General features: G+C 35.3%; 1 protein-coding gene across 1 annotated transcript; it reads left to right on the top strand.

The window, feature by feature from the left end:
• Positions 1 to 714: 714 nt before the first annotated feature.
• On the top strand, positions 715 to 19371 carry LOC100369303 (stimulated by retinoic acid gene 6 protein-like). Its single transcript, XM_002731025.4, has 18 exons — positions 715 to 761; positions 6053 to 6128; positions 7046 to 7131; positions 7231 to 7364; positions 8135 to 8304; positions 8493 to 8624; positions 9143 to 9219; positions 9343 to 9425; positions 9671 to 9732; positions 9949 to 10096; positions 10475 to 10550; positions 11032 to 11110; positions 11556 to 11604; positions 15706 to 15823; positions 16373 to 16474; positions 17105 to 17268; positions 18275 to 18412; positions 18969 to 19371. Exons 1-18 carry the CDS (start codon positions 715 to 717, stop codon positions 19172 to 19174), a joined length of 1947 nt encoding a protein of 648 aa, XP_002731071.3. The 3' UTR covers positions 19175 to 19371.
• The last annotated feature ends 7013 nt before the right edge of the window (positions 19372 to 26384 follow it).

Here is a 26384-nt window from a genome sequence, read left to right as displayed (position 1 = left end):
CACACATGATCCGTGTCTACTGGTAATTCATTTCTGTCAACCAACTCACACTGTTTAATCCACACATGACCTTATACTATTTGTTTGTGGTCGGGTGTTCAAACACACAAGCACTTTTCAATTTGAGTGGGTGTATTCTATGACGATTTACATGACATAGCCCCACCACCGACCAACTTATTGTAGTGACGTCCCTAATTGATACACTCTCAAAAATCAGATTCATTTTAGTTTAGTTAGGGAGGATGGTATTTGAGAAAAACCATTAGATAGGCATTAGAATATGATTTGAATCAGTACATTGGCAAATGTTTATTCTTTCATTCAGAACACATTAATCCAATTTGTCTCGAAAGAGACTAATGTGCATGGGTCATCATCACCCTGTATATTATCTCCTACAATATTTCACTTCAAATAGACACAATGTGAACATCAACAAATTAAAGCCACTTTATAAAATACACTGATAGATGAAAAATATAATATAAATATTTAATTTCCAAATTCAGCAAATGTACCGGCATTAAAGGGAAGTCAGTTGTTTGCCACAACTAAATCAAAATCCACTATATTTAATGTTCTTCGTATAGGTTTCCTGATTGGACGACATATTTTCGTGTACATTCGCTTTCCGTTTGCATCCGTTATGGATTTGTTATCGTGTTCTGTCTGGTAAATCATTAAACACGTGTTTGTATTACAGAACACAAAATGGAACTGGTAGACAACGTGACAATATCGACGACTGACGTCAACGGGTGAGTCTATACTTCCAATATGACTTACAATAGCTTGGCTCATTGGTCAATAATGATTATAGTACAGAGCTCTGATAGGTTATATATTATATATTGTACCTATATTTCACGCGACACAAGCTCTGATTACGTAACGATTTACGCTCTCCAACACACTTGTTCACACACACATTCTTTAGACGGTAAATATGCCTACGTTATATAATTATTCTCAGGCGATCACATTCACGTAATGAATACAATGTTGTTATTTACAGTATTGCTGTAGACGTATCTGTATTGTTACGTATCACTTACGTAATGAATACAATGTTGTTATTTACTGTACTGCTGTAGACGTATCTGTATTGTTACGTATCATTCACGTAATGAATACAATGTTGTTATTTACAGTATTGCTGTAGACGTATCTGTATTGTTACATATCACTTACGTAATGAATACAATGTTGTTATTTACATTACTACTGTAGACGTATCTGTATTATTGTGTATTATTAACGTAATGAATACAATGTTGTTATTTACTGTACTGCTGTAGAAGTATCTGTATTGTTACGTATCATTCACGTAATGAATACAATGTTGTTATTTACAGTATTGCTGTAGACGTATCTGTATTGTTACGTATCACTTACGTAATGAATACAATGTTGTTATTTACATTACTACTGTAGACGTATCTGTATTATTGTGTATTATTAACGTAATGAATACAATGTTGTTATTTACAGTACTTCTGTAGACGTATCTGTATTGTTACGTATCATTCACGTAATGAATACAATGTTGTTATTTACTGTACTGCTGTAGACGTATCTGTATTGTTACGTATCATTCACGTAATGAATACAATGTTGTTATTTACTGTACTGCTGTAGAAGTATCTGTATTGTTACGTATCATTCACGTAATGAATACAATGTTGTTATTTACAGTATTGCTGTAGACGTATCTGTATTGTTACGTATCACTTACGTAATGAATACAATGTTGTTATTTACATTACTTCTGTAGACGTATCTGTATTATTGTGTATTATTAACGTTTTGAATACAATGTTGTTATTTACAGTACTTCTGTAGACGTATCTGTATTGTTACGTATCATTCACGTAATGAATACAATGTTGTTATTTACAGTACTGCTGTAGACGTATCTGTATTGTTACGTATCATTCACGTAATGAATACAATGTTGTTATTTACTGTACTGCTGTAGAAGTATCTGTATTGTTACGTATCATTCACGTAATGAATACAATGTTGTTATTTACTGTACTGCTGTAGAAGTATCTGTATTGTTACGTATCATTCACGTAATGAATACAATGTTGTTATTTACTGTACTGCTGTAGAAGTATCTGTATTGTTACGTATCATTCACGTAATGAATACAATGTTGTTATTTACTGTACTGCTGTAGACGTATCTGTATTGTTACGTATCATTCACGTAATGAATACAATGTTGTTATTTACTGTACTGCTGTAGACGTATATGTATTATTGTGTATTATTAACGTAATGAATACAATGTTGTTATTTACAGTACTGCTGTAGACGTATCATGTATTGTTACGTATCATTCACGTAATGAATACAATGTTGTTATTTACTGTACTGCTGTAGAAGTATCTGTATTGTTACGTATCATTCACGTAATGAATACAATGTTGTTATTTACTGTACTGCTGTAGACGTATATGTATTATTGTGTATTATTAACGTAATGAATACAATGTTGTTATTTACTGTACTGCTGTAGACGTATCTGTATTGTTACGTATCATTCACGTAATGAATACAATGTTGTTATTTACAGTACTGCTGTAGACGTATCTGTATTGTTACGTATCATTCACGTAATGAATACAATGTTGTTATTTACAGTACTGCTGTAGACGTATCTGTATTGTTACGTATCATTCACGTAATGAATACCATGTTGTTATTTACAGTACTGCTGTAGACGTATATGTATTATTGTGTATTATTAACGTAATGAATACCATGTTGTTATTTACAGTACTGCTGTAGACGTATATGTATTATTGTGTATTATTAACGTAATGAATACAATGTTGTTATTTACAGTACTGCTGTAGACGTATCTGTATTGTTACGTATCATTCACGGAATGAATACAATGTTGTTATTTACTGTACTGCTGTAGACGTATCTGTATTGTTACGTATCATTCACGTAATGAATACCATGTTGTTATTTACAGTACTGCTGTAGACGTATCTGTATTGTTACGTATCACTTACGTAATGAATACAATGTTGTTATTTACATTACTACTGTAGACGTATCTGTATTATTGTGTATTATTAACGTAATGAATACAATGTTGCTATTTACAGTAATGCTGTAGACGTATCTGTATTGTTACGTATCATTCACGTAATGAATACAATGTTGTTATTTACAGTACTGCTGTAGACGTATCTGTATTGTTACGTATCACTTACGTAATGAATACAATGTTGTTATTTACAGTACTGCTGTAGACGTATCTGTATTGTTACGTATCATTCACGTAATGAATACAATGTTGTTATTTACTGTACTGCTGTAGACGTATCTGTATTGTTACGTATCATTCACGTAATGAATACCATGTTGTTATTTACAGTACTGCTGTAGACGTATCTGTATTGTTACGTATCATTCACGTAATGAATACAATGTTGTTATTTACTGTACTGCTGTAGACGTATCTGTATTGTTACGTATCATTCACGTAATGAATACAATGTTGTTATTTACTGTACTGCTGTAGAAGTATCTGTATTGTTACGTATCATTCACGTAATGAATACAATGTTGTTATTTACAGTACTGCTGTAGACGTATCTGTATTGTTACGTATCACTTACGTAATGAATACAATGTTGTTATTTACATTACTACTGTAGACGTATCTGTATTATTGTGTATTATTAACGTAATGAATATAATGTTGCTATTTACAGTAATGCTGTAGACGTATCTGTATTGTTACGTATCATTCACGTAATGAATACAATGTTGTTATTTACAGTACTGCTGTAGACGTATCTGTATTGTTACGTATCACTTACGTAATGAATACAATGTTGTTATTTACAGTACTGCTGTAGACGTATCTGTATTGTTACGTATCATTCACGTAATGAATACAATGTTGTTATTTACTGTACTGCTGTAGAAGTATCTGTATTGTTACGTATCATTCACGTAATGAATACAATGTTGTTATTTACTGTACTGCTGTAGAAGTATCTGTATTGTTACGTATCATTCACGTAATGAATACAATGTTGTTATTTACTGTACTGCTGTAGAAGTATCTGTATTGTTACGTATCATTCACGTAATGAATACAATGTTGTTATTTACTGTACTGCTGTAGACGTATCTGTATTGTTACGTATCATTCACGTAATGAATACAATGTTGTTATTTACTGTACTGCTGTAGACGTATATGTATTATTGTGTATTATTAACGTAATGAATACAATGTTGTTATTTACAGTACTGCTGTAGACGTATCATGTATTGTTACGTATCATTCACGTAATGAATACAATGTTGAAATTTACTGTACTGCTGTAGAAGTATATGTATTATTGTTTATTATTAACGTAATGAATACAATGTTGTTATTTACTGTACTGCTGTAGACGTATCTGTATTGTTACGTATCATTCACGTAATGAATACAATGTTGTTATTTACAGTACTGCTGTAGACGTATCTGTATTGTTACGTATCATTCACGTAATGAATACAATGTTGTTATTTACAGTACTGCTGTAGACGTATCTGTATTGTTACGTATCATTCACGTAATGAATACCATGTTGTTAATTACAGTACTGCTGTAGACGTATATGTATTATTGTGTATTATTAACGTAATGAATACCATGTTGTTATTTACAGTACTGCTGTAGACGTATATGTATTATTGTGTATTATTAACGTAATGAATACAATGTTGTTATTTACAGTACTGCTGTAGACGTATCTGTATTGTTACGTATCATTCACGGAATGAATACAATGTTGTTATTTACTGTACTGCTGTAGACGTATCTGTATTGTTACGTATCATTCACGTAATGAATACCATGTTGTTATTTACAGTACTGCTGTAGACGTATCTGTATTGTTACGTATCACTTACGTAATGAATACAATGTTGTTATTTACATTACTACTGTAGACGTATCTGTATTATTGTGTATTATTAACGTAATGAATACAATGTTGCTATTTACAGTAATGCTGTAGACGTATCTGTATTGTTACGTATCATTCACGTAATGAATACAATGTTGTTATTTACAGTACTGCTGTAGACGTATCTGTATTGTTACGTATCACTTACGTAATGAATACAATGTTGTTATTTACAGTACTGCTGTAGACGTATCTGTATTGTTACGTATCATTCACGTAATGAATACAATGTTGTTATTTACTGTACTGCTGTAGACGTATCTGTATTGTTACGTATCATTCACGTAATGAATACCATGTTGTTATTTACAGTACTGCTGTAGACGTATCTGTATTGTTACGTATCATTCACGTAATGAATACAATGTTGTTATTTACTGTACTGCTGTAGACGTATCTGTATTATTGTGTATTATTAACGTAATGAATACAATGTTGTTATTTACAGTACTGCTGTAGACGTATCTGTATTGTTACGTATCATTCACGTAATGAATACAATGTTGTTATTTACTGTACTGCTGTAGACGTATCTGTATTGTTACGTATCATTCACGTAATGAATACCATGTTGTTATTTACAGTACTGCTGTAGACGTATCTGTATTGTTACGTATCATTCACGTAATGAATATAATGCTGTTATTTACTGTACTGCTGTAGACGTATCTGTATTGTTACGTATCATTCACGTAATGAATACCATGTTGTTATTTACAGTACTGCTGTAGACGTATCTGTATTGTTACGTATCATTCACGTAATGAATACAATGTTGTTATTTACTGTACTGCTGTAGAAGTATCTGTATTATTGTGTATCATTCACGTAATGAATACAATGTTGTTATTTACAGTACTGCTGTAGACGTATCTGTATTGTTACGTATCATTCACGTAATGAATACCATGTTGTTATTTACTGTACTGCTGTAGATGTATCTGTATTGTTACGTATCATTCACGTAATGAATACAATGTTGTTATTTACTGTACTGCTGTAGAAGTATCTGTATTATTGTGTATCATTCACGTAATGAATACAATGTTGTTATTTACAGTACTGCTGTGGAAGTTTTAACGTGTATACCAATTATGAACTCTGGTAACTTTTTTATGTGGTCACTTATTCCAGCCGTAAGTATCTTCTTGTATCTCGGCGGAGGCGAATACCATCTTAGGGGTGGCCATTGTTACTGCCTGGGTGGTCAGATTGTATTTAGTTCAATGCGCCATATTTCATAGAATCCTTAACAAAGATTCGCAGTGCGGATTCTCTGTTTTCTCTATTCCTATTCTGCTACTTATATTTGTTTATAAATTCAGCCAGTCAGAAATTTCAGGCAGATGCAAATTATGTACGAATTGGTGTCAGAACTAATTACGATATAACCGTTGCCATCCGGACCGCTATTTCTGACAGTTGGGTATTCGCAGTTAGTAATATAGTGAATGATTAATCAAAAGATATGACGTGTTCAGTACTTAGTTTGATTGGCTATGTGCAAGTTGAATGTGTGAAGGCCACGCCTTAGAGTCTTTAAACTGCTTTGTAATTGGTTAAGTTTTTGATACGTAATAAACAGTCTAAGTCCTTGATCACAGAGAGAGAGACAGACAGAGAGATAGAGAACTCCACGAGGCGAGAGCGTCTTGGCCTGTGCTAGGGAGAGACCCCGACGAGGCAGTTCGCCTCGAGGCGTTCTCGGTGTGGCTAAAGACTAGCTATTGACACGTATTTCGTTGTGTGCGTCTATTTGACTGTAGAGTTTAAGTGACGTTCCCGACCCCGTACCTCAAGAGACGTGTATAGAACAGACGAGATTTCCCCCTGACACGTTTTGGAGAAACCACCAGAAGAGAAGAATTCCCCCCTGATAGTAAATTGCGAATACAGTATGTGAACAGATTACAAAAGACGGATAATACCCGGTGGACAAAATAGGTTTCTTTAAATTACATATGAGTGACATGAGAACAGGATTTAACTTGCTTGGAACTGACCAAAATATATTAACATAAATATATATTCGTATTTACTAATTCATGTTTAGGGCATCACAGTCTTTGTGTTGATATTTCTACAAAGTAGAACGCATTTGTGCAAAGGATGTTTAGGAGGACGACCAGGATTAATATAGTAAGTATTTATTCACTCGATTGGGATTATATTTATAAGATTCAAATATTACTTCTAAACACATCATTATAATCATGTGTGTATTAATAATCTCCCTAGCCCTGTTAATTTACTGGATAGTAGAAGTCACCGTGTGTCATACGTAGCTGCATTTGGCGTGGCGTCCACGGCATGTTTTAATATCTTTAATGGAATGTACCCTTTTCCGATCGAAGGACCCAACTATGTAAAAGGTAAGAAGAAAACGGTGGTTCATATAACAATATATAACGTTACTCCAACATACAGCAAGTTTAGATTTTATTCACGGTACAAAATGTTTGATGATGAGTTTATTAAAATATATTACAACGCCGTAAACTAAGTTTAGGTACACACTAGTATGAGGTAATCAAAAGATTTACTTGTTACGATGTCATGCAGCCGCCATTGCTGACCAATTTGCGTTCCAAGCCCTGCTTTCGGTTTTCCCACAACGATACTATACGGGCGATTCGCCGCCGATACGTTTCATTCATGCGAAAGCTAGGCCTAGAACGCAAATATAGTCAGCAGGCAGAGGATGTGAAGAGATTGTCATTAGTATGTTGCACTGCTAAGCCAAGCATATGAATCTGTCAGACTGACTGTTTCTGACAACAGACACGCAACACATCGTAAATTGTATGTATACATTGGGTAAAGCTATCTAACGTACATTGTTTATCCTTTCAACTATACAAGATAAAATTAATCGTTGTCAGAATGTTCATATTCGAATAATTTCTCAAAATAATGTAAATATGATACAAAGCGCGTTCTCATCGAGCATCAATCGAATGTGTAACCACGTGTTGCCAGAAACTCACCCAGATACGATAAGGAAACAGGTGTGTACTACCTGGGGTATGCGATCTAATGCAACAGAAAACATGCGTGGACTACCAGGAGACGATAGCATCTGAACACAACAGCTGAACAATAGGTTGGCACTTCTTTTTATTTAACTTTTGTTATTTTTCAGTGTTTTGGTCTATTTTGGCTGTGTTTGTTTATGGCTTAAGTTATTATCCAATATTTGTGTGTATAGCCATGGAGAGCATTGTCAGCTACCTTATCGGGACGTTATACTCTTGTGGATGGTGTTTTGTCGTAATAACGGGTTTCATTCAATGTACATCAGCCGAAAATATGGTAAGTAGTCGGCAAATATCCAACAATTCGTTGAATCACTGATGCATATATCTACGTTCAGATGCAGTGTTTTAAATTATTTATGGAAAATGTGTTCAATAATCAACACAGATTCAAAAGAAAAATATCGAGCCGATTTGATTTCAGAAATACTTCATATATACACTATATATTACATATATTTTCAGACGCCTGCGCATTTCGATATCATATTTGACTTGCCGCTTACACTCTGTTCTGTGTACTTAGCAATTCGATTCCCTGTCTTACTTATTAAGTCAATTGTTGACGCTGTCAAGACAAAAACGCCTCGACTCACTGTAAGTATAAAGCTTAATCACGTACAAATTAGAATGAATTTATAGAATAAAATTACCTGATAAGTACTACTTCTCAATGCAGATTTATATAGCACAAGCGCCATCATCTCTTTTCAAAATTGTGTGTACTTCCAAATATATTTCTCTGTCAGTGTTTTGATTATTTGACATACGTTTATTTTATGATAATTCCGATTTATTTCTTTACTCAAACGACATATTATTAAGTAATTCAGTAGCAATGGTATATGGTCTTACGCATACATACTACATATATGCAAATATCGTGTATACATGATGAATATAATATTCGTGATCATAATCGAATATACATAATGGTTGTTGGAAAGCTTGACATGAAACGGAGTTTAGACGTACAAATTCCACGGGATTTAAATACTGACCGATATGCATTCTTTACAACTGTACTGAAACGTGTTGAAAAACAATTTCGTATATGACATGTGAAGAATAAGTTAAGTTATATAAAAATTATATTTTAGTTATTTTCCTTTCAGCTAAAGGAAAAACTGAGCAAAAATTACCAAGCCGTCTACGTCAAACATGTGTTCAAAAAGAAAAATACTTCAGAAATGTAAGCACTTCTTGTTAATGAATGAGTGTCATATACATGGTCTCGTGTTCTTTATTGATCATTTGCAATGCCGAAGATTACAATGTTTATAGTCGTTAGAGATATATGTGTTTCTTTCAACAGGAAAGGCCATTCATCTGAAGAGAAGACCTTTTTAAAATGTATTAAAGTATGTTGCCAGAAAATATGTTACCAGTCAGTACCAGGCAAGTTTTGTTAAAATGCAACACGAACCATAACACTAACCTTTTAAGTTTGTTACTGTATGCTGTTGACCATATCGAATTATGATTTGTCTTTAACAAAGGCAACACACTTAATACGTGTATATTGAATGTCCTTGTATGTACCAAAGCATATCTTAGCTGATCTATGTTTTCAGTAATAAATCAATATAATCTAATTTGTTCACCAACATACTATATCATTTATTACTTTTATCTCTTTGTAGGTTTTCGTTATTCACCCAGGATTATCTGTGCTTTAGTCGTTGGTACCATTGTTATATATAAGGTATTTGGCAACATTGAATATTCCAATAATATCGTAAATTGTGTCGTTTTTAGTTGTAGGATATTGATATAACCATGCCATATTACAATTTGTATACATACATATTGCGTTGTTAGACACCACATTAATTTGCATATTTGTTTTTCTTGTATGATTGGTATTTTCCCTAATTTCTGGGGTCGAAATATAACCTTCATGTCCTCGCTCTTTTTTCAGATTTACGCTCTGTGTGCAGGTCCTTATAGCTTATACATTGACACGTTGTATGACTTCATTGCGGGTACAGGGCCATATATAGAGATACTTGGTTTTAATTCAACTGAAACTATTGGTGTAATTCAATACTACATACGTGTTGGAAAAGGTGAGCACATATGTATTACTCAAAGATCAGTTTACAACAGCCTAATATATTGTATACATGTTTATTTTACAGGTGTGAGCTCATCAATAATATACAATCCTGGTTCATGTGTCACGTGACATATTGTCCGAGTGTGTCACATCATATTTTGGACTTTCATAGCTGGTTAAAATACCAATAATTTCCAATTTGTAATTACAATTTATATTTATAATACTGTAAACTCTTGTAACATTCGCTTGAAATTGAACATTGTACTCAACGATCATATTTAAAAATTATTATGAATATTGTACTGACAACCAAACTGTGCTGGTTGAAAATTTAATATACATACGTTTTATCACCAAATGTTACTTGTGTCTTTCTTTTCCACAGTTTGTTATTTTGTTGGTCTGTCAACGAGTTTCGGAATGTCATTGGTAATCATTTTCCTCATATTTGTAAATTATAGGTATGTAGTAAGATTATATTATATAAAAGACAATATGCAAATGACTACACCATATCAATGCTAAATTATATTTATCTTTCTTAGATTCCATTCGTTGCAAGTTGTATAATATAATCTTTATTGTATGTAATGGTATATTTATTTGAACATTGATTTAAGTGCAGTAAAGTGTAAAACATGTTGTACCTATCTTGAATTGGGTAATGGACGTTTTATAATTGCTATGATTATATGACGTAACTTGATCATGGTAGGGCATATGTGACCAAAACACCAACACACCGAAAATGCAACCAGCGAATTCACATCAGCCTTTTTATAAGGTGAAACCTCCCTAATTTTTCAAACCAATGGTACAATTTGGTTGAATCATTGTCACGTGTTGGTTACAGCACATAAATCAACATGCGACCATGACATGGATGTTGTTTATATGTTTCGTATTTTATAATTCAATATTTAAAATTATATATTTTTTCAGGGAAAATGTGTTGAATTTATATAAAGGTAGATCAAACTTTATCCCGGAAATAGAAAGTATCAGCAATGACTCCAAGGTGGTAAGTCATGCATTCATGTTACACACAGTATATTTTCTCAATAATTCGTATATGTGATATGATATATACTTTTTCAGATATTTATAAATAGGGCGCCATCAGTGGTAATGTGAATAACGTTCAATACAATAGCTTAGACGCTAGTGCGCATGCGCTTAAAATGTACATTCATGATGTAAATCTGGTATATAGCATTTGCATATCATTTTATTTGACGATAAATTGTACTTTATAGTTCCAAACAAGATGAAATATTAAACATAATTATTGGAACATACCATTAATCACACATCGCCATTGTCGCTTAAATATATTCACAATTACGTCGGTCATACGCAAAATGTATTGGCATTCTTTTATGCATCTCAGTCGCGCGCCCTCTATCCGAATTATCTACAGCCTCATGGACTCCAAACATAAACTAACAATATCAATATTTCCCCAGGTGTCATGTGTTCGCTACGCTGGTTTTCAGGTTGGATATTTAATATGGGGTGAGAATGTAATTACTTAATCTTTGTTAATATATACAATAACTTATTAATTTAAATGTATTGTTCTCCTAACTGTAGAAAATGTAGATCTTAATGTTCAATACAATTATTGGCAGTGCTTCTGTATCTTATTTGTAAAAAGGTTAGTCATCATTATTGTGAATAGAACACATTCAATAAGTGTAGGGCAGATGGGTGATGTGGGCGGGGCGTAGTTCGAAATAACTAGCCGCCGTCTCGCGGTATTGGCTATTTATACACTGGCTGCTTTAATTTAAATACGAGGCATAAATTCACAAATTATTTTCCAATTACCAACATCTGTTGCCTTGGACCACTCAGAAGCCACGACCACACCTGCTTTACGACTTCACTGCTTTAAATAACTTAACCCTCCCAACAAACCATTGTAACTTTCAGGTTAGCTGGCAGAGCTCCAGAAGGAGTACCTACACTTTATGCAAATTTTTTAAAATTATGCTAATTTATTCATGACGTAGCAGTTTCTGTGCTCATGAATATTCATTAATTTGTGGCTCAATACATTTTAAAAGGGGCGATATATTATTTTTGGGGGAAGAGTTAGAAAGGGGGATTAGCAATCCTTAGGGGGTCAATACAAAAGAAGGGACCCATTTGGAGAGCAGCCATGCTCCTCGTGTCTGTTGTTGCACGTGACCTACAGCTGTCAACAGTGTTCGTTCTTCGACTGTGTTCGTTCTTCGACGACTTCGACTGGCTTCCATGTGGGGTAGTATTCTTGTGTTCTGTTTTCCTGACTTGAGTTTTTGAAACCGCTGTTTATGTTTTTAACGTCTTTCATGTCTTTCGTAGGAGTGTCCAATCCGTGATTCGAACTTGCGATCTTTGAGTTCCCAGCGCACTGTCTTGTCCACTGTACCACGAGTGTCTTCACACAGGAGTTTGGATTTAAGTCCTACTCATAGGAGCACTGTCTTCACTAGCATTCAAAAATCTAACTAAACATACTGGATTCGAACCAGCGATCGCTCACATTGCTGACATAGTACAAATCAACTGAGCTATGTGGGTAGTCATGCAAATTAAATAATTTGTTGTCATATTTAGCTTTATTGCCAAATGGTGTTTGCGAGAAAAAGATGGGCGGGCAAGGGAATTGAACCCAGGTCCTCCTGATCACTATGTAAAGAACTGACCCACAAGACCACAATGGATTAACTGGATGTGTTTGCATTTGATAAGACTATATAGTGTGTATATATATAGAAATACAACATATTTCTATTATTGAGTTACAATTGTCCAAAAAAATTGCCAATTTTGTGTTTTTACTTGTGTAAACTATATGCATGCCATAACCCGTTAGTGTACATCTTGCCAATTGGGTGTTTGCCATTTGCGTTGCCCATACCTGACCCGACCCTAACCCTAATGTCAAGACACGTTCCTGTTAATAATTCCGTTGCCCATACCTGACCCGACCCTAACCCTAATGCCAAGACACGTTCCTGTTTATAATTGCTCAATAATGATACTCTGTTGTGCACTGTCTGCGGGTACTGTAAAATGACTAATTTTCATTGGGTTTAATTTTCACTGATTTACCATTTCAGGCATATTAAGTGGGTTTTAAATTCACGGTTTCGTCATTTAGATAATGTGTTCTATGCTAAATTGTACATATTCACTGTGTTTTAATTTAGCGCATTTTCCAGTCAGCGAAATAAGCTAAATTAAAACCCAGTGAATAATTACCCCATTTACAGTAAGTTGCATTGATGTCAACTGATTAAACAAGTCGCATTTAAGTAATTTCCACTATTAACAAGTGGTTAAATTGTGACAATAAATGTGTGGACAAATATTTGAGATTAATTTTGGTGTAGACAACTCTCGTTTAATTATTTTACACCATTACAAGTTGTTAAATTGAGAGAATAAATGTCTCAACAAATATTAAATACTTAGTTTGATGTAAACAACTCACGTTTGATTAATTCCCACAATTACAGGTTGTTAAATTGAAAGAATAAATGTGCGGACAAATATTTTAGACTTATTTTGGTGTAGACAGCTCTCGTTTAATTATTTTACACAATTCCAAGTTGTTAAATTGAGAGAATAAATGTATGGACAAATATTTTAGACTTATTTTGGTGTAGACAGCTCTCGTTTAATTATTTTACACCATTACAAGTTGTTAAATTGAGAGAATAAGTGTGCGGACAAATATTTTAGACTTATTTTGGTGTAGACAGCTCTCGTTTGATTAATTCCCACAATTACAAGTTGTTAAATTGAGAGAATAAATGTACGGACAAATATTTTAGACTTATTTTGGTGTAGACAACTATCGTTTAATTATTTTACACCATTACAAGTTGTTAAATTGAGAGAATAAATGTGCGGACAAATATTTTAGACTTATTTTGGTGTAGACAACTCTCGTTTAATTATTTTACACCATTACAAGTTGTTAACGTGAGAGAATAAATGTATGGACAAATATTTTAGACTTATTTTGGTGTCTACAGCTCTCGTTTAATTATTTTACACCATTACAAGTTGTTAAATTGAGAGAATAAATGTGCGGACAAATATTTTAGACTTATTTTGGTGTAGACAGCTCTCGTTTAATTATTTTACACCATTACAAGTTGTTAAATTGAGAGAATAAATGTGCGGACAAATATTTTAGACTTATTTTGGTGTAGACAACTCTCGTTTAATTATTTTACACCATTACAAGTTGTTAAATTGAGAGAATAAATGTGTGGACAAGTATTTGAAACTTATTTTGGTGTAGACAACTCTCATTTGATTAATTCCAACAATTACAAGTTCTTAAATTGACAGAATGAATGTATGGACAAATATTGACCATTATATTTGTGAGTAAATACCTGTTGTTTAATTAATTTCCACCTCTACAAGGTTGAGAGAATAAATGTGTCGACAAATATTTGATACTTATTTAGGTGTAAGAACTCGTGTTTGACCAACTTCCACCATTGCAAGTTGTTAAAATGAAATAAATATACTGGTATCATTGGATATTTGATTTAATTGTGAAACTTTCTAACAAAATGTTAACTGCTGGCTTCGAACCCTCAATCAACAATTCCGCAGACACGGTATAAATTCCACAACACCACAGAAGATATTCGTCTGTTGCCTGAATTGTTTTCGTAATATAGGGAACGCCATCGACACTTTAACAAAACTTACCTTGACTTGGGTCTTGTTTATCTCTTGTCACAATCTGGAAACTGTTGAACAAATTGCGCGTCGTCCAGTTTAAGACGTTAGTTATTTTATTATTTATTCATTCAGTTTTGTATGGTGGAGTTTTGTGAGGTTTATTATTTTTTTGCGACGTTCTTTGTTTTCTTGTTTACGGTTTGAGAGATTTCAGTTTATTTGATTTACGTTTTTACGGTAGCTCTGAGCGGGACTCGAACCCACTGACTTTTCAAGCTAATTTTGTTTTATTTTGATGGCACGCTTGTGTACCACGCCACGACGTTGGTCGTTAAGTGGTGTTCATTTTTCTAACTACTCCAGTGTTCCGATGAGTTGAACGGAAAAGCCAAAACGATTGCTGGTTTCTGATTGCTTCGGTTCTGGTGAGTGTGTATCTAGTGTGATTCGAACCCATGTCGTTTGTATTGGGCGTTTTTTTATTTCCCATGTTGGCTACGCCGTAATATGCAACCAGTTCCCCGTTTTATTGTGATTTTGAGTGTTTAATGATGTCTTCCTCACCCGTAACGCCATGACCCAGTTTCAACCACACGGCCATTTTGCAACACAGTTCGTGACCCTCGGCGTCACCCGACTGACTGTATGAGCGTTCTGTTCAACTGTTAAGCTAGGATTTATTACCGTTATTATCATTATATTGTCACGTGATTTGTTTTACCTTATGTGTAATGTCTTAAGTATCTTTATTGTAATTTGTATATACCAATTCGTATATACCGAGGAAACGACCCCGATTGAAGGTCATGTATTTTATGACGTCACCAATTCGTGTGTAGGTACTGCTTCTAGATCTGTGCCTTGTCAGTCACTTGGCCGGTATATGAACACTACCCAACACACAAATATATTTTACAGGTTTCATCGTACAAGCTATACTATTTGGTTTGTTATCACTGGGACTAGCTTACTTGGTGTTTATACCCTTAATTGATGGATATGGGAAGTTTATACTTGACTTTGCAATGTCTATATGGTGAGTATGTCTTCTTTACAAGTACTGGTTCGTTCATATTACATCATTTGATTTGAGTATCAGGTGACTAAAGTATCATTAAATGTATAAAACCTTTCTTCAGAGGCTCACATTTAATTCGGCACTCATACCTTTTCACGACTTATTCATGTACTTTTCGGATCATTGTTGAACTCCGAGCTAAACTAACACAGGCTTAATTAATTATGCGTCATTATATAACTTGCATGGGGAAAGATATTTAAGATAAATGATTTCAGTGGAATATGTAAATGAAGTTGTTGTTGATATTGATAATAAATTGAGTAATGTGTTCTGAAAGAAGGATTGTAGTCATATCCGAATTTACACTGTGCAGTGTACGTAAGGTGGACATACCACCATGAATGAATACGAGTATGATTAACGTGCCTTATTTGGCAGTCATCACAACTCGAATTCTATATGGATCTCGCGCGACATATACAATGCGTGTGAAATACATTGGAACGCGACACGTGACGACTGAGTTAAGTTACTCATAAAGCAACGAATGTCACATTCTTATAGGCCCGCCATTGTGATTGGTTTTGCCTTAACTATACTTCAAAGACTACTAGCAAGGTTTGTATTTCTGCAAGACAATGGACGGACATTTGCCTTGAACAACAGGTAGGTGCTTATTAGTACATGTTAGTTACGTAAATGTATACACGTTTTTATGTAAAACTATCATAGAGTAATCCACGGTATGTAATCTTCCAACCCCATGTATTAGGATACACACATATCACAGTGCACATGATTATGCGATATCCATTTTGTTCACAGTTTGTACATACCACATTACAATACATTACATTAAGAAAAAGAAAGTAATATACATAAACACATTAGATATATAAAGATTAGGAGCAAAATACTTTCATTATAAATTATATTATACAACTATTTATTTTATATAGAGCATATCTCACAGGTGAGACTCCGATAAGTATACGATAGAGTATAAGATTTATTTCTGAGTATAGTAACTTTCATTTGTTGAGTTGTCTGAGCATTGGAGAGAAGCAAATAAAAATATAATATATTTACATCCACATATTGCCAATAGAACAACATAATTTGCTACACATTTACAATGTTGACATTTTGGGGGTTTTGATTTCAAAACACAACTGTATTTATATATCTGACAGGTACGCATTATGTTTTATTTTTTACTCACCGAATGTTTTTTTTCACCCGCCCCTGTTTGGATTGATATTCTTCTAAATCTGTTTTGTTTTTGTTTTTTTAAAGACGATTATTTCACAACTTCTCTTACTTGATGTTCTTCTTCAATATGTTTCTGGGATTATTTTCTTGCTTGATGAGAATTGTCAAAGCTATTATTTTGGGAACAGCACTCTTGTCTCGCATTGACAGCAGTACTTTGTCTAAGAAGTTCGAAAGATTCGACCCTGGTATGTAGATTGGCAATTGGGATAATTGCACCGTATACAGTTACATCACGGTTCAAATGACAATGACAGTGTTTGACTGATATACTTCTAAGAGTTACATGAATTGATAAAATTTAATTTAACAGTCCAATATCATGAGGAGGAAATACTTCCATTTGAATTTGAATTTCCTTGGTATACTAAGATAGCTACTGTTGCCTCAAAAGATGTGATGTTTTTCACTGGTTTACAAGAAGACTCAATGAATGATTTGTAGATGAGAGCAATTCCACCACCATCAGATGATGTAGTATGCAGTGTTCAAGTATCTTCCACCACCATCAGATGATGTAGTATGCAGTGTTCAAGTATCTTCTAGAAGTGCACTTATTGATGACGTGACTGTCTGCTGCTTTGTTCATTAAGAACATTATTTCTTTTAAATTGCCTACATCTTGAATTAGCTGAAGTGTAGCTAAATTGGAATAACATGCTGGGTAAACAAAATTACGGTATATGTAAAACTGGTCTTGCAGTTTTCAACATCTTTGGACGGGACCTTGTAAGAGACCGATTGCAATTACATTATCATTGTGACTATATCTATCTTTTCACATCAGCTGCATTTGTATTAGCAGTAGATGTATTATATAATTATGTTAAGAGGTTACACAAGTGTATCTGCACGTCATCGATGATGTCACAGTTAATGGAGTTTGCACATTTCAAAAAAAATAAAAACGATTAAAAATGTCTTACATATATTTTTAGTCATCGCCGGGATATCGGAAATCGTAATTCACCAAAATCTGGAAAAACCTCGTAAAATTATGTTTATTTGTAATGTTGGGACAGGGGAATATTTGTGTGTAATCTAAAAATGTTATATAAAGCTTTCCAACATACAATACATCCAGACAAAAGTGGATGTATAAAACAATTAAAAACTACCCCAGCAAATGTCACTCTGATTTACAGGTTGTACTATAATATCATATGATTCGTTAACATAATTTTCATCCTCTAGGTTTCATGGCTTACGTTGGTTTCTTACACGTGGAGACTGCGCATACGAATCCAATAATGGTGACTTTCTGTCATATTCTGATTCACTTAAACAACGAACGCAAACAACTTGAAAGTACATATAATAGTCAACAATTAGGTGAGTGGACACTACTAGTATTATTGCCACGGTGATTTTACTCATTTTATTTCATTAAACCACAGTCCCTATAGGGGACCGTCCAGTTGTACGGAAAATCACCTATCAGTACGATGATGGTCATGGTATAGAGAAAAGTAACCATTTTGGCCCGCCAAATGAATGATCAGCGTCTTCCTCTTTAAGGCTGAAGCTGAACAGCACAATTAAATCACCCCCACTGTGACGTAATGAAAATTAAAGGACGGTAGTCGCCGCGCTGCGCATGTGCTGATAAACATTGATTTTCCAACAACTCAATGCGCTCTTCTAATGGAAATCACAAGTATGAGGTTTGACCTGGGCACGACTTGCACTAATTACCGCCTGCGATTTATTTAATCATCTAAAAATACTTAATTAAAGCTTGGTAACGTCTCAGTTTGTACTCGTTGATCTGCCCAACAGTCAAAGTCGCCATTTTGTTTATATGAGACCCATATATGTCGTACATGCGTGGTGCGACGACTACCGTCCTTTAACCATCACTAAACTGTTACTGTCGTTTATATTACAGACGATTTTGGAATGAAAGGATCTACCGCCAACAATCTCCGGCGTCGACGGATTGCAAGGAATCAGTGGTTTCTGGCCTACACTTTACAACGAAATCCAGTTATGGCCGTGAAAAGACAACTACTCTTCAAACGAGACTACGTGAATGAAGCACTTGATGCTGGAGAAGAAGCATTGGCAATAGCCGGAATTAGTTTGCTGAATTAGTTTGCTAAAAGATGAATATTTATATATCTTAATACAAATTACTCAAATTACTTAATCAAATCACATGTAATAATTTCACATTTTTATTAGTGATAGATATTTCATGTAATATTAAACCATGCAATGTCGTCACACATTATCTTTTAATGCACCCATTATCACATGTTTTGTTCATAATTAAATGTTTTTGTACAAGGTTTTTGAGTATAATATTAATACAGAGTGCAAATGCAATGTCCACTCACCGTCCCTCTATCCCCGGTCTGGAAACGACCAGCGTTCTTTTGTCTCGAACCGCAGTGCGGGTAAACAAACGGTTCACACCATGACCGAGGGAGTCAGGAAGTCAGACAGATTGCAATACCGTCAAAATATTCATTAAAATCGGAAAATTTACCGTCATGCAAAGCGATACCTCATTGTATGACTTCACTTTGACTTCAAATTCGGGCAACCACAACGTAAACAAACATGTAAACAAAATTATCACTATGAAATTTGGGTTTTTTGAACCCTGATACGCATCACGACCAGCCCACCAACTCATAAACATCCAGTTCCTGCAATGCATAGATTAATATCGGGAATTATGTTCATTTTCTTGTTTTAATAGGAAAAAAACTTCGCGTGTCAACATGCTGACATCGCTAAACAAATCTTGTCCAAATGGCGTCGTTCATGTTAACGTAGTCGATCGAAAAACCTGTGATATTTCTGATTCTTGGGGGGTTCATAACAGTTCAAGTCAACCATACAACAACTAATGACTTTATTCTATGCAAAAGTATATAACAATGCTTTAATGTTTGTATATATATCACGGGGAAAATCCTCTTTCTCGAGGTTCTCCACACTGTCACGGGGGAAACTCGTCTCGTCTCTCTATATCGTCCCCTTGAGGTACGGGATCGGGAAAGTCACTTTAACTTTACAGTCAAATAAGGCACACACAACGAAATACGTTTCAGCTCTCGTCTTAGTCGATCTTTCGGAGCACTCTATAAGACACAGCGCCCTGGGGAAAAGTCCCCAAGACTCTCACAAGGCTGACCCAAGACTGGACTGCCTCAAGGCTCGCCCCTGGACTCTCCAGGACTGCTCTCGACTCTCTAGGACTGCGTCTGTCGTGGAGTATTCGCCAAGACCAACTCAAACTCTCTTTATTCATTTTCAAAACTCTAACCAATTACAAAGCAGTAAAAAGACTCTAGGGCGTAACCTTCAATCATAAAGCCAATCACACTAAGTACTGAATACGTCATATCGTTTGATTAATCGTTCACTACATTAATAACTACGGATGTCAGAATAGCGACGGTATCTTGTAATTAGTTCCAAACCACTGAGCCAAGTTCCGTCCAAAACTTCAAATAGACCTAAACGATGACAGACATAACACAGCAATTCAGCTAATAATCAGTTAATTAAGTCGGTCAACAGATACGCGAAAACAAATTCATGACATATAAATGATTTTTTTTAGCACAGAATTGAGTACATTGTCATTTCAAAACGTCGCCATTTGCATTTACGATCTTAAAAAGCATCCATAAAAGTCGCTCAATTTAATATTAATAAAATGCGGTGTGACAAATAACAAATCAGCCCACCAATTTTTAATGATATGTTTCGATCAGAAAATGTCAAAATCGAAGACAAATATTGGCTTCGCGCCGAGAAGTATGGTAAATAAAATAGAGTTCATTTCATCACCCCAAAATCAAAAACGACAAATATCTTGGTAAAGGTATGAAAATTTGTTGCGAAAATGTGTCGCTGCTGGTAAAATAGATGAATTAAAGAACTACTCGCCGGCTAAAATATGACCTTATACAGATATCCTGATTAAAAAATTATGTGGAAAAGCACGAATTCTGGAATAAGCAACTAAGTTGTAAAAAAGTACATAACACTGACGATGTCAAAATAGTGGCCGACTGCGTACTGATCACGTGACAATGCTTCGCCCATACCCGCAATGCGCCTTTGCCAGGGAAGGAGGCCAATTCACACCTAATACAATGACCGTTTCCAGATCGGGGATAGAGGGACTGTGGTTCACTGAAATACTATTACCTATCCGCAGAAAATGCAAATTAGTAATATGCATAAATTTTAGCCAACAAATATAAGGTATGTGCATTGCACGAGAGCATCTATGTACCAAAGTTCATTATAATGTCAAAATGATGATTAGATATCGGTGGAAAAGCTGGATCCCTAGGTGGACAGACGTATAAAGCATATGTCGCATTCATTGTTCGAGATGACGCTAGAAGCACGCGAACAATGTAATAATACGAAGAATATATATGGGGACTGTTTGGGTGAACACCCACTTGAATAATTTCACTAAACCTATGGAAGGTGTCACTGTGCATGTAACGTCTGTATTGATAAATTAACTCGAGAAACTCAATAATGCTATACAGTCATCACTATAGTAACATATCAAATGATGTCATAGGTCATACATAAATAATGATATAGGACATTACATCCCCTTCCTTGTGGATAAAACATATCTCACAATACAATTTTGATCTGATATACGAACTATCAATTTGTAAATGAATAAATCGAATATTGTATAGATCTTAACAGTAACGAATTATGACAAACTATAAGATTCATGAAGAATTTCAGTCTGAGATATAATTTAAATGTTATGAATCGACTAAGCGAATGTCACTGGATTACAAATCAAGTATTTTGCGTGGAACTGGCTTTCTCGACGATCTGCGAAGTGTAGGAGTGGGTTTTGTAGAATCATCGCTGTCAGTCATTCTATGTTCTTGAATTGGACTGTTCACTTTTATGTTTTCACCGTTATTAAGATTACTCGTCTTTGGCATATTTATTTGCAATGATGGCGAGTTTATGAGCTAGACTTGGTAGATTGTTGAATATATACCGGATCGGGTGTGATATCATGATCATGTTTTTAAGTAATGATCTAACTTCCCGTAGAATGATGTGTTTATCATTTTCAGCAGTAATCATAGAGCCTTTCTTTCACACTACTGTCATTGGAATAGACTCATACACTGTGGAACCTCTGGTTTTGATGTATGGTCGTTTTACTAATACCCTATCACCTGTCTCTATATTACATGGTTTCATATTTGATTTGTTGTCAGCACGAATCTTGATTTTGTGCTTCTGCAGTGAATCATATTTACATACGATTTCTGATGCTGGGTCGATATCATTTGTTTGAGGAAGCTTGTTGCATATGATACGTTTCAGAAACAATGTTACGGGTGATACACTGGTTGTAGCGAGAGGGGTTGTGTGGTAGTTTTGTAGAAACATTTGCAGTTCTTTTCTCCAATTCATTCCTTCTGTTTTTGATGCTTTCATTGACTTCTTCAACGTTTTAACAAATCGTTCTTCTTCTCCATTGGCTCTAGGCCATAGTGGGGTTACCTTACGATGTCTCAGTCCTAGTATCGAAACAAATTTCTCAAATTCCTCAACGTTGAATGGTGGGCCATTATCACATTTGAGAATTCGGGGAGTGCCAAACATTGCGAATAAGTAGTTGAGCTTTGGTATGACACAACGTGCAGCAGTTGACGATATTGGTTCTACAAATGGATATCGTGAATAGTCGTCAATGAGTAAAAGTAGTGTTTCACCTTCTGCATATGCAAAATCTATGCGAACTTCGTCGAATGGATTGTCTGGTAGGATAGACATTTGTAATGGTTCTCTGATGTAAACTGTGGTTACTATCTGGCAGGGTAAGTATGATTTGATTTCTACCAATTTGTCCATCACGAATTTTTTTACCTTTTGTTTTCACCATGCCAAGATGAGCTTTGTGAGCCCTTCCTTCACATGTTCATAACGAGACTGTTCAGATAGTGATACTTTTGGTGGAGCTTTTTGCCATTTACCTGATCTAATTGCAGACATAACAGCTGGTAGTGCCGGGTCATTGGAAGTCGTGTGAATACCTTCAGCAAAGCATTTTCTTTCACATACGAGATATACCCTTGTGATGTATCCGTACAATCAGAATCAACTGGATGTCTAGAAGCATAGTCTGCTGGGTTTGACGTGCCTGGTTGATATTCAACTATAAAGTTGTACTGTTGCAAGTCCATTAGCCATCGTTCTATTCACGCAGTAGGTTTGGAAGTTGGGTTTATGATCTGTGACGATTTTTAACTCTTTTCCATAGAGGCATAAATGGAATTGTTTAATAGATCAATATATCGATAAGGCTTCTCGATCAATTTGCGCATATCTGCTTGTTCCAGATACTTGTCATGATCTGCTTGATCTATGCCACCAATGTAGATGTCATCACTTATATTTCTAGTGCAAGGTATACCACAGATTACATCACCGGATATCTTTTGAAATATTTCTGCAGCACACGATAGCCCAAGGTTGAGGTGATTATATCACCATCACTGAGGTTTGTAGATCGAATCTCATTGATGGTGCTGAACGTTGTGTTTGTATTCAAAGCCCACATATAAGCAACACTACCACATACATATACAAGCTAAGACCACAGTGATTTTAATTTGATGATTTGATGAATGACATCCTCTGGAGACCCCAAAACTAATGCGAGAGGGCAAAAAAAAAAAAACAAGTCATTGTCAATGACACGTCCCCGTTCCGTTCATATTTGAGTGACATATACATTCAAAGCAGATCATGACCGAAATGCACCTGCATATGTACAACACATTGTGCTAAATCTGAACAAAATCCATCCATGCATGACTGAGATCCGGTTCTGGAATTGTGAAAATACGTGATTTTGATGCATTTTCGGCCTTAAAATGGCCATCATTTCGCTATTGTTAAGCAGATAATGAAACAAAGGCACATATCTATTTGTGACATGATGTACCATGTGTGTGTGAAGTTTGAACTTGATCAATCCAGACATGTCTTGGATACGGATCCAGAACTGAATTCTTTAACAAAATGGCCGCCAGTCGGCCATTTCAAACTTGATCCGAAAAAAAAAAGACGTGCATCAAGGTCCTATTATGTTTAATGTATGTACCAAATTTGAACAAAATCCATCCATGCATAATCAGATACGGGTCCGGAATGGTGAAAATGTGCGATTTCAATGCATTTTCGGCCTTAAAGCGGCCTCCATTTGGCTATCGTTAATGAGATCATGAAACAAATGCACATACATATTTGTGACATGATGTACCTTGTGTGTGTGAAGTTTGAACTCGATCAATCCAAGCATGTCTCGGATACGGATCCAGAACTGAATTCTTTAAAACAAAATGGCCGCCAGTCGGCTATTTCGAACTTGATCCGGAAAAAAAAATGACGTGCATCAAGGTCCTATTATGTTTAATGTATGTACCAAATTTGAATGAAATCCATCCATGCATAACTGAGATCCGTGTCCGGAATGGTGAAAATGTGCGATTTCAATGCATTTTCGGCCTTAAAGTGGCCGCCATTTGGCTATCGTTAATGAGATCATGAAACAAATGCACATACATATTTGTGACATGATGTACCATGTGTGTGTGAAGTTTGAACTTGATCAATCCAGACATGTCTCGGATACGGATCCAGAACTGAATTCTTTAAAACAAAATGGCCGCCAGTCGGCCATTTCGAACTTGATCCGAAAAAAAAAAATGACGTGCATCAAGGTCCTATTATGTTTAATGTATGTACCAAATTTGAATGAAATCCGTCCATGCATAACTGAGATCCGGGTCCGGAATGGTGAAAATGTGCGATTTCAATGCATTTTCGACCTTAAAGCGGCCGCCATTTGGCTATCGTTAATGAGATCATGAAACAAATGCACATACATATTTGTGACATGATGTACCTTGTGTGTGTGAAGTTTGAACTCGATCAATCCAAGCATGTCTCAGATACAGATCCAGAACTGAATTCTTTAAAACAAAATGGCCGCCAGTCGGCTATTTCGAACCCGATCCAAAAAAAAAAAAGACGTGCATCAAGGTCCTATTATGTTTAATGTATGTACCAAATTTAAACAAAATCTGTCCATGCATAACTGAGATCCGGGTCCGGAATGGTGAAAATGTGCGATTTTGATGCATTTTCGGCCTTAAAATGGCCGCTATTCGGCTATCGTTAATCGGATCATGAAAAAAATGCATGTGCATATGTCCCATATAATGTGTGATGTATGAGTGAAGTTTGAACTTAATCGGTCCATGCATGTTCGAGATACAGGTGATCACGGACGCACGGACGCACGGACGCACGGACGGACGGACGCACACAGGGCAAACCATAAGTCCCCGTTTTCGGACTACGTCCGAACGGGGACTAAAAAATCCTGCCAAATCCACAGGACTCTCCCTGGCCGACGTCAATTGCGTACCAGTCTACAACAATTCCGTCGTTATTCCTCTGAACTTTTATGCTCACATATTTTGGTGGCGTGGTCGCCATGTTGGAATTCCCGGCAACGCAATACGCATGTACAAAAGATCATTTACGACAAAATTGGCGCGTTTGGAGGTAGTCCAAAACGAGTTTTACGACAAGCCGGCGGTTTGCGACAATATGAAAACAGGCGAAAACTAATGCATGCGCGGATGTCATCCATAAAATTGAGCCGGTGTGACTTAACTAGCCACACCCACCCAGTGACTCCTCAGATAGCAAAAGATTTGTACACACTCCTATCATGTCATACTCTGTAATGCGCAATTACAATTTCGGTTCCCCAATATCTCTTGGTCATAGTACACCAGTGAGTATGTATATGAGAACATCCCGTCTTTTTAAATTCATTACATGAATCAAGCTCACAAAGTCAAACATATGAATGTGTGGCAGTTCAATTTCTCGGCTGGTCCAGATTTCATACTAATGCATAAAATATACCTGTTTGTAGTAATCACATGCATACACTTCCCCATATAGTTGAACTCACAAGGAACCAGCAATTGGTAACAGACATTTTTCCAACTACGCCTTGCCCTGAACTTTTGTTTAAGGACAAGGCAATAATGTCAAGTTGGAAACTGATTTCCTCCTTGATTAGTGGTGTAATGACAATAGAATCTGAATATCTGTGGTATTTTGCTAGTTTGTAGTGATTTTGATATGGATGTCATCAATCTTCTTGGTGAAGAACGATTTGACGGTTTATGATGCACGGTTTGGCAGTTGAAATTGTTCAATTGTCCACACTAGTAAGTGTTGATCAGTAGTTGATCTC

This window comes from Saccoglossus kowalevskii, chromosome 15, assembly GCF_978046115.1.
Source record: "Saccoglossus kowalevskii chromosome 15, keSacKowa6.1, whole genome shotgun sequence".
NCBI lineage: Eukaryota > Metazoa > Hemichordata > Enteropneusta > Harrimaniidae > Saccoglossus > Saccoglossus kowalevskii.
This window is presented reverse-complemented; position numbering and strand designations above follow the sequence as displayed.

Excerpts from the sequence above, each read along its gene's own strand:
- LOC100369303 (XM_002731025.4), top strand. The coding sequence starts at position 715 with ATGGAACTGGTAGACAACGTGACAATATCGACGACTGACGTCAACGG. Across the intron at positions 762-6,052 it reads TCGACGACTGACGTCAACGG|TACTGCTGTGGAAGTTTTAA; the intron begins GTGAGTCTATAC and ends TGTTATTTACAG. Across the intron at positions 6,129-7,045 it reads TGTGGTCACTTATTCCAGCC|GGCATCACAGTCTTTGTGTT; the intron begins GTAAGTATCTTC and ends ATTCATGTTTAG.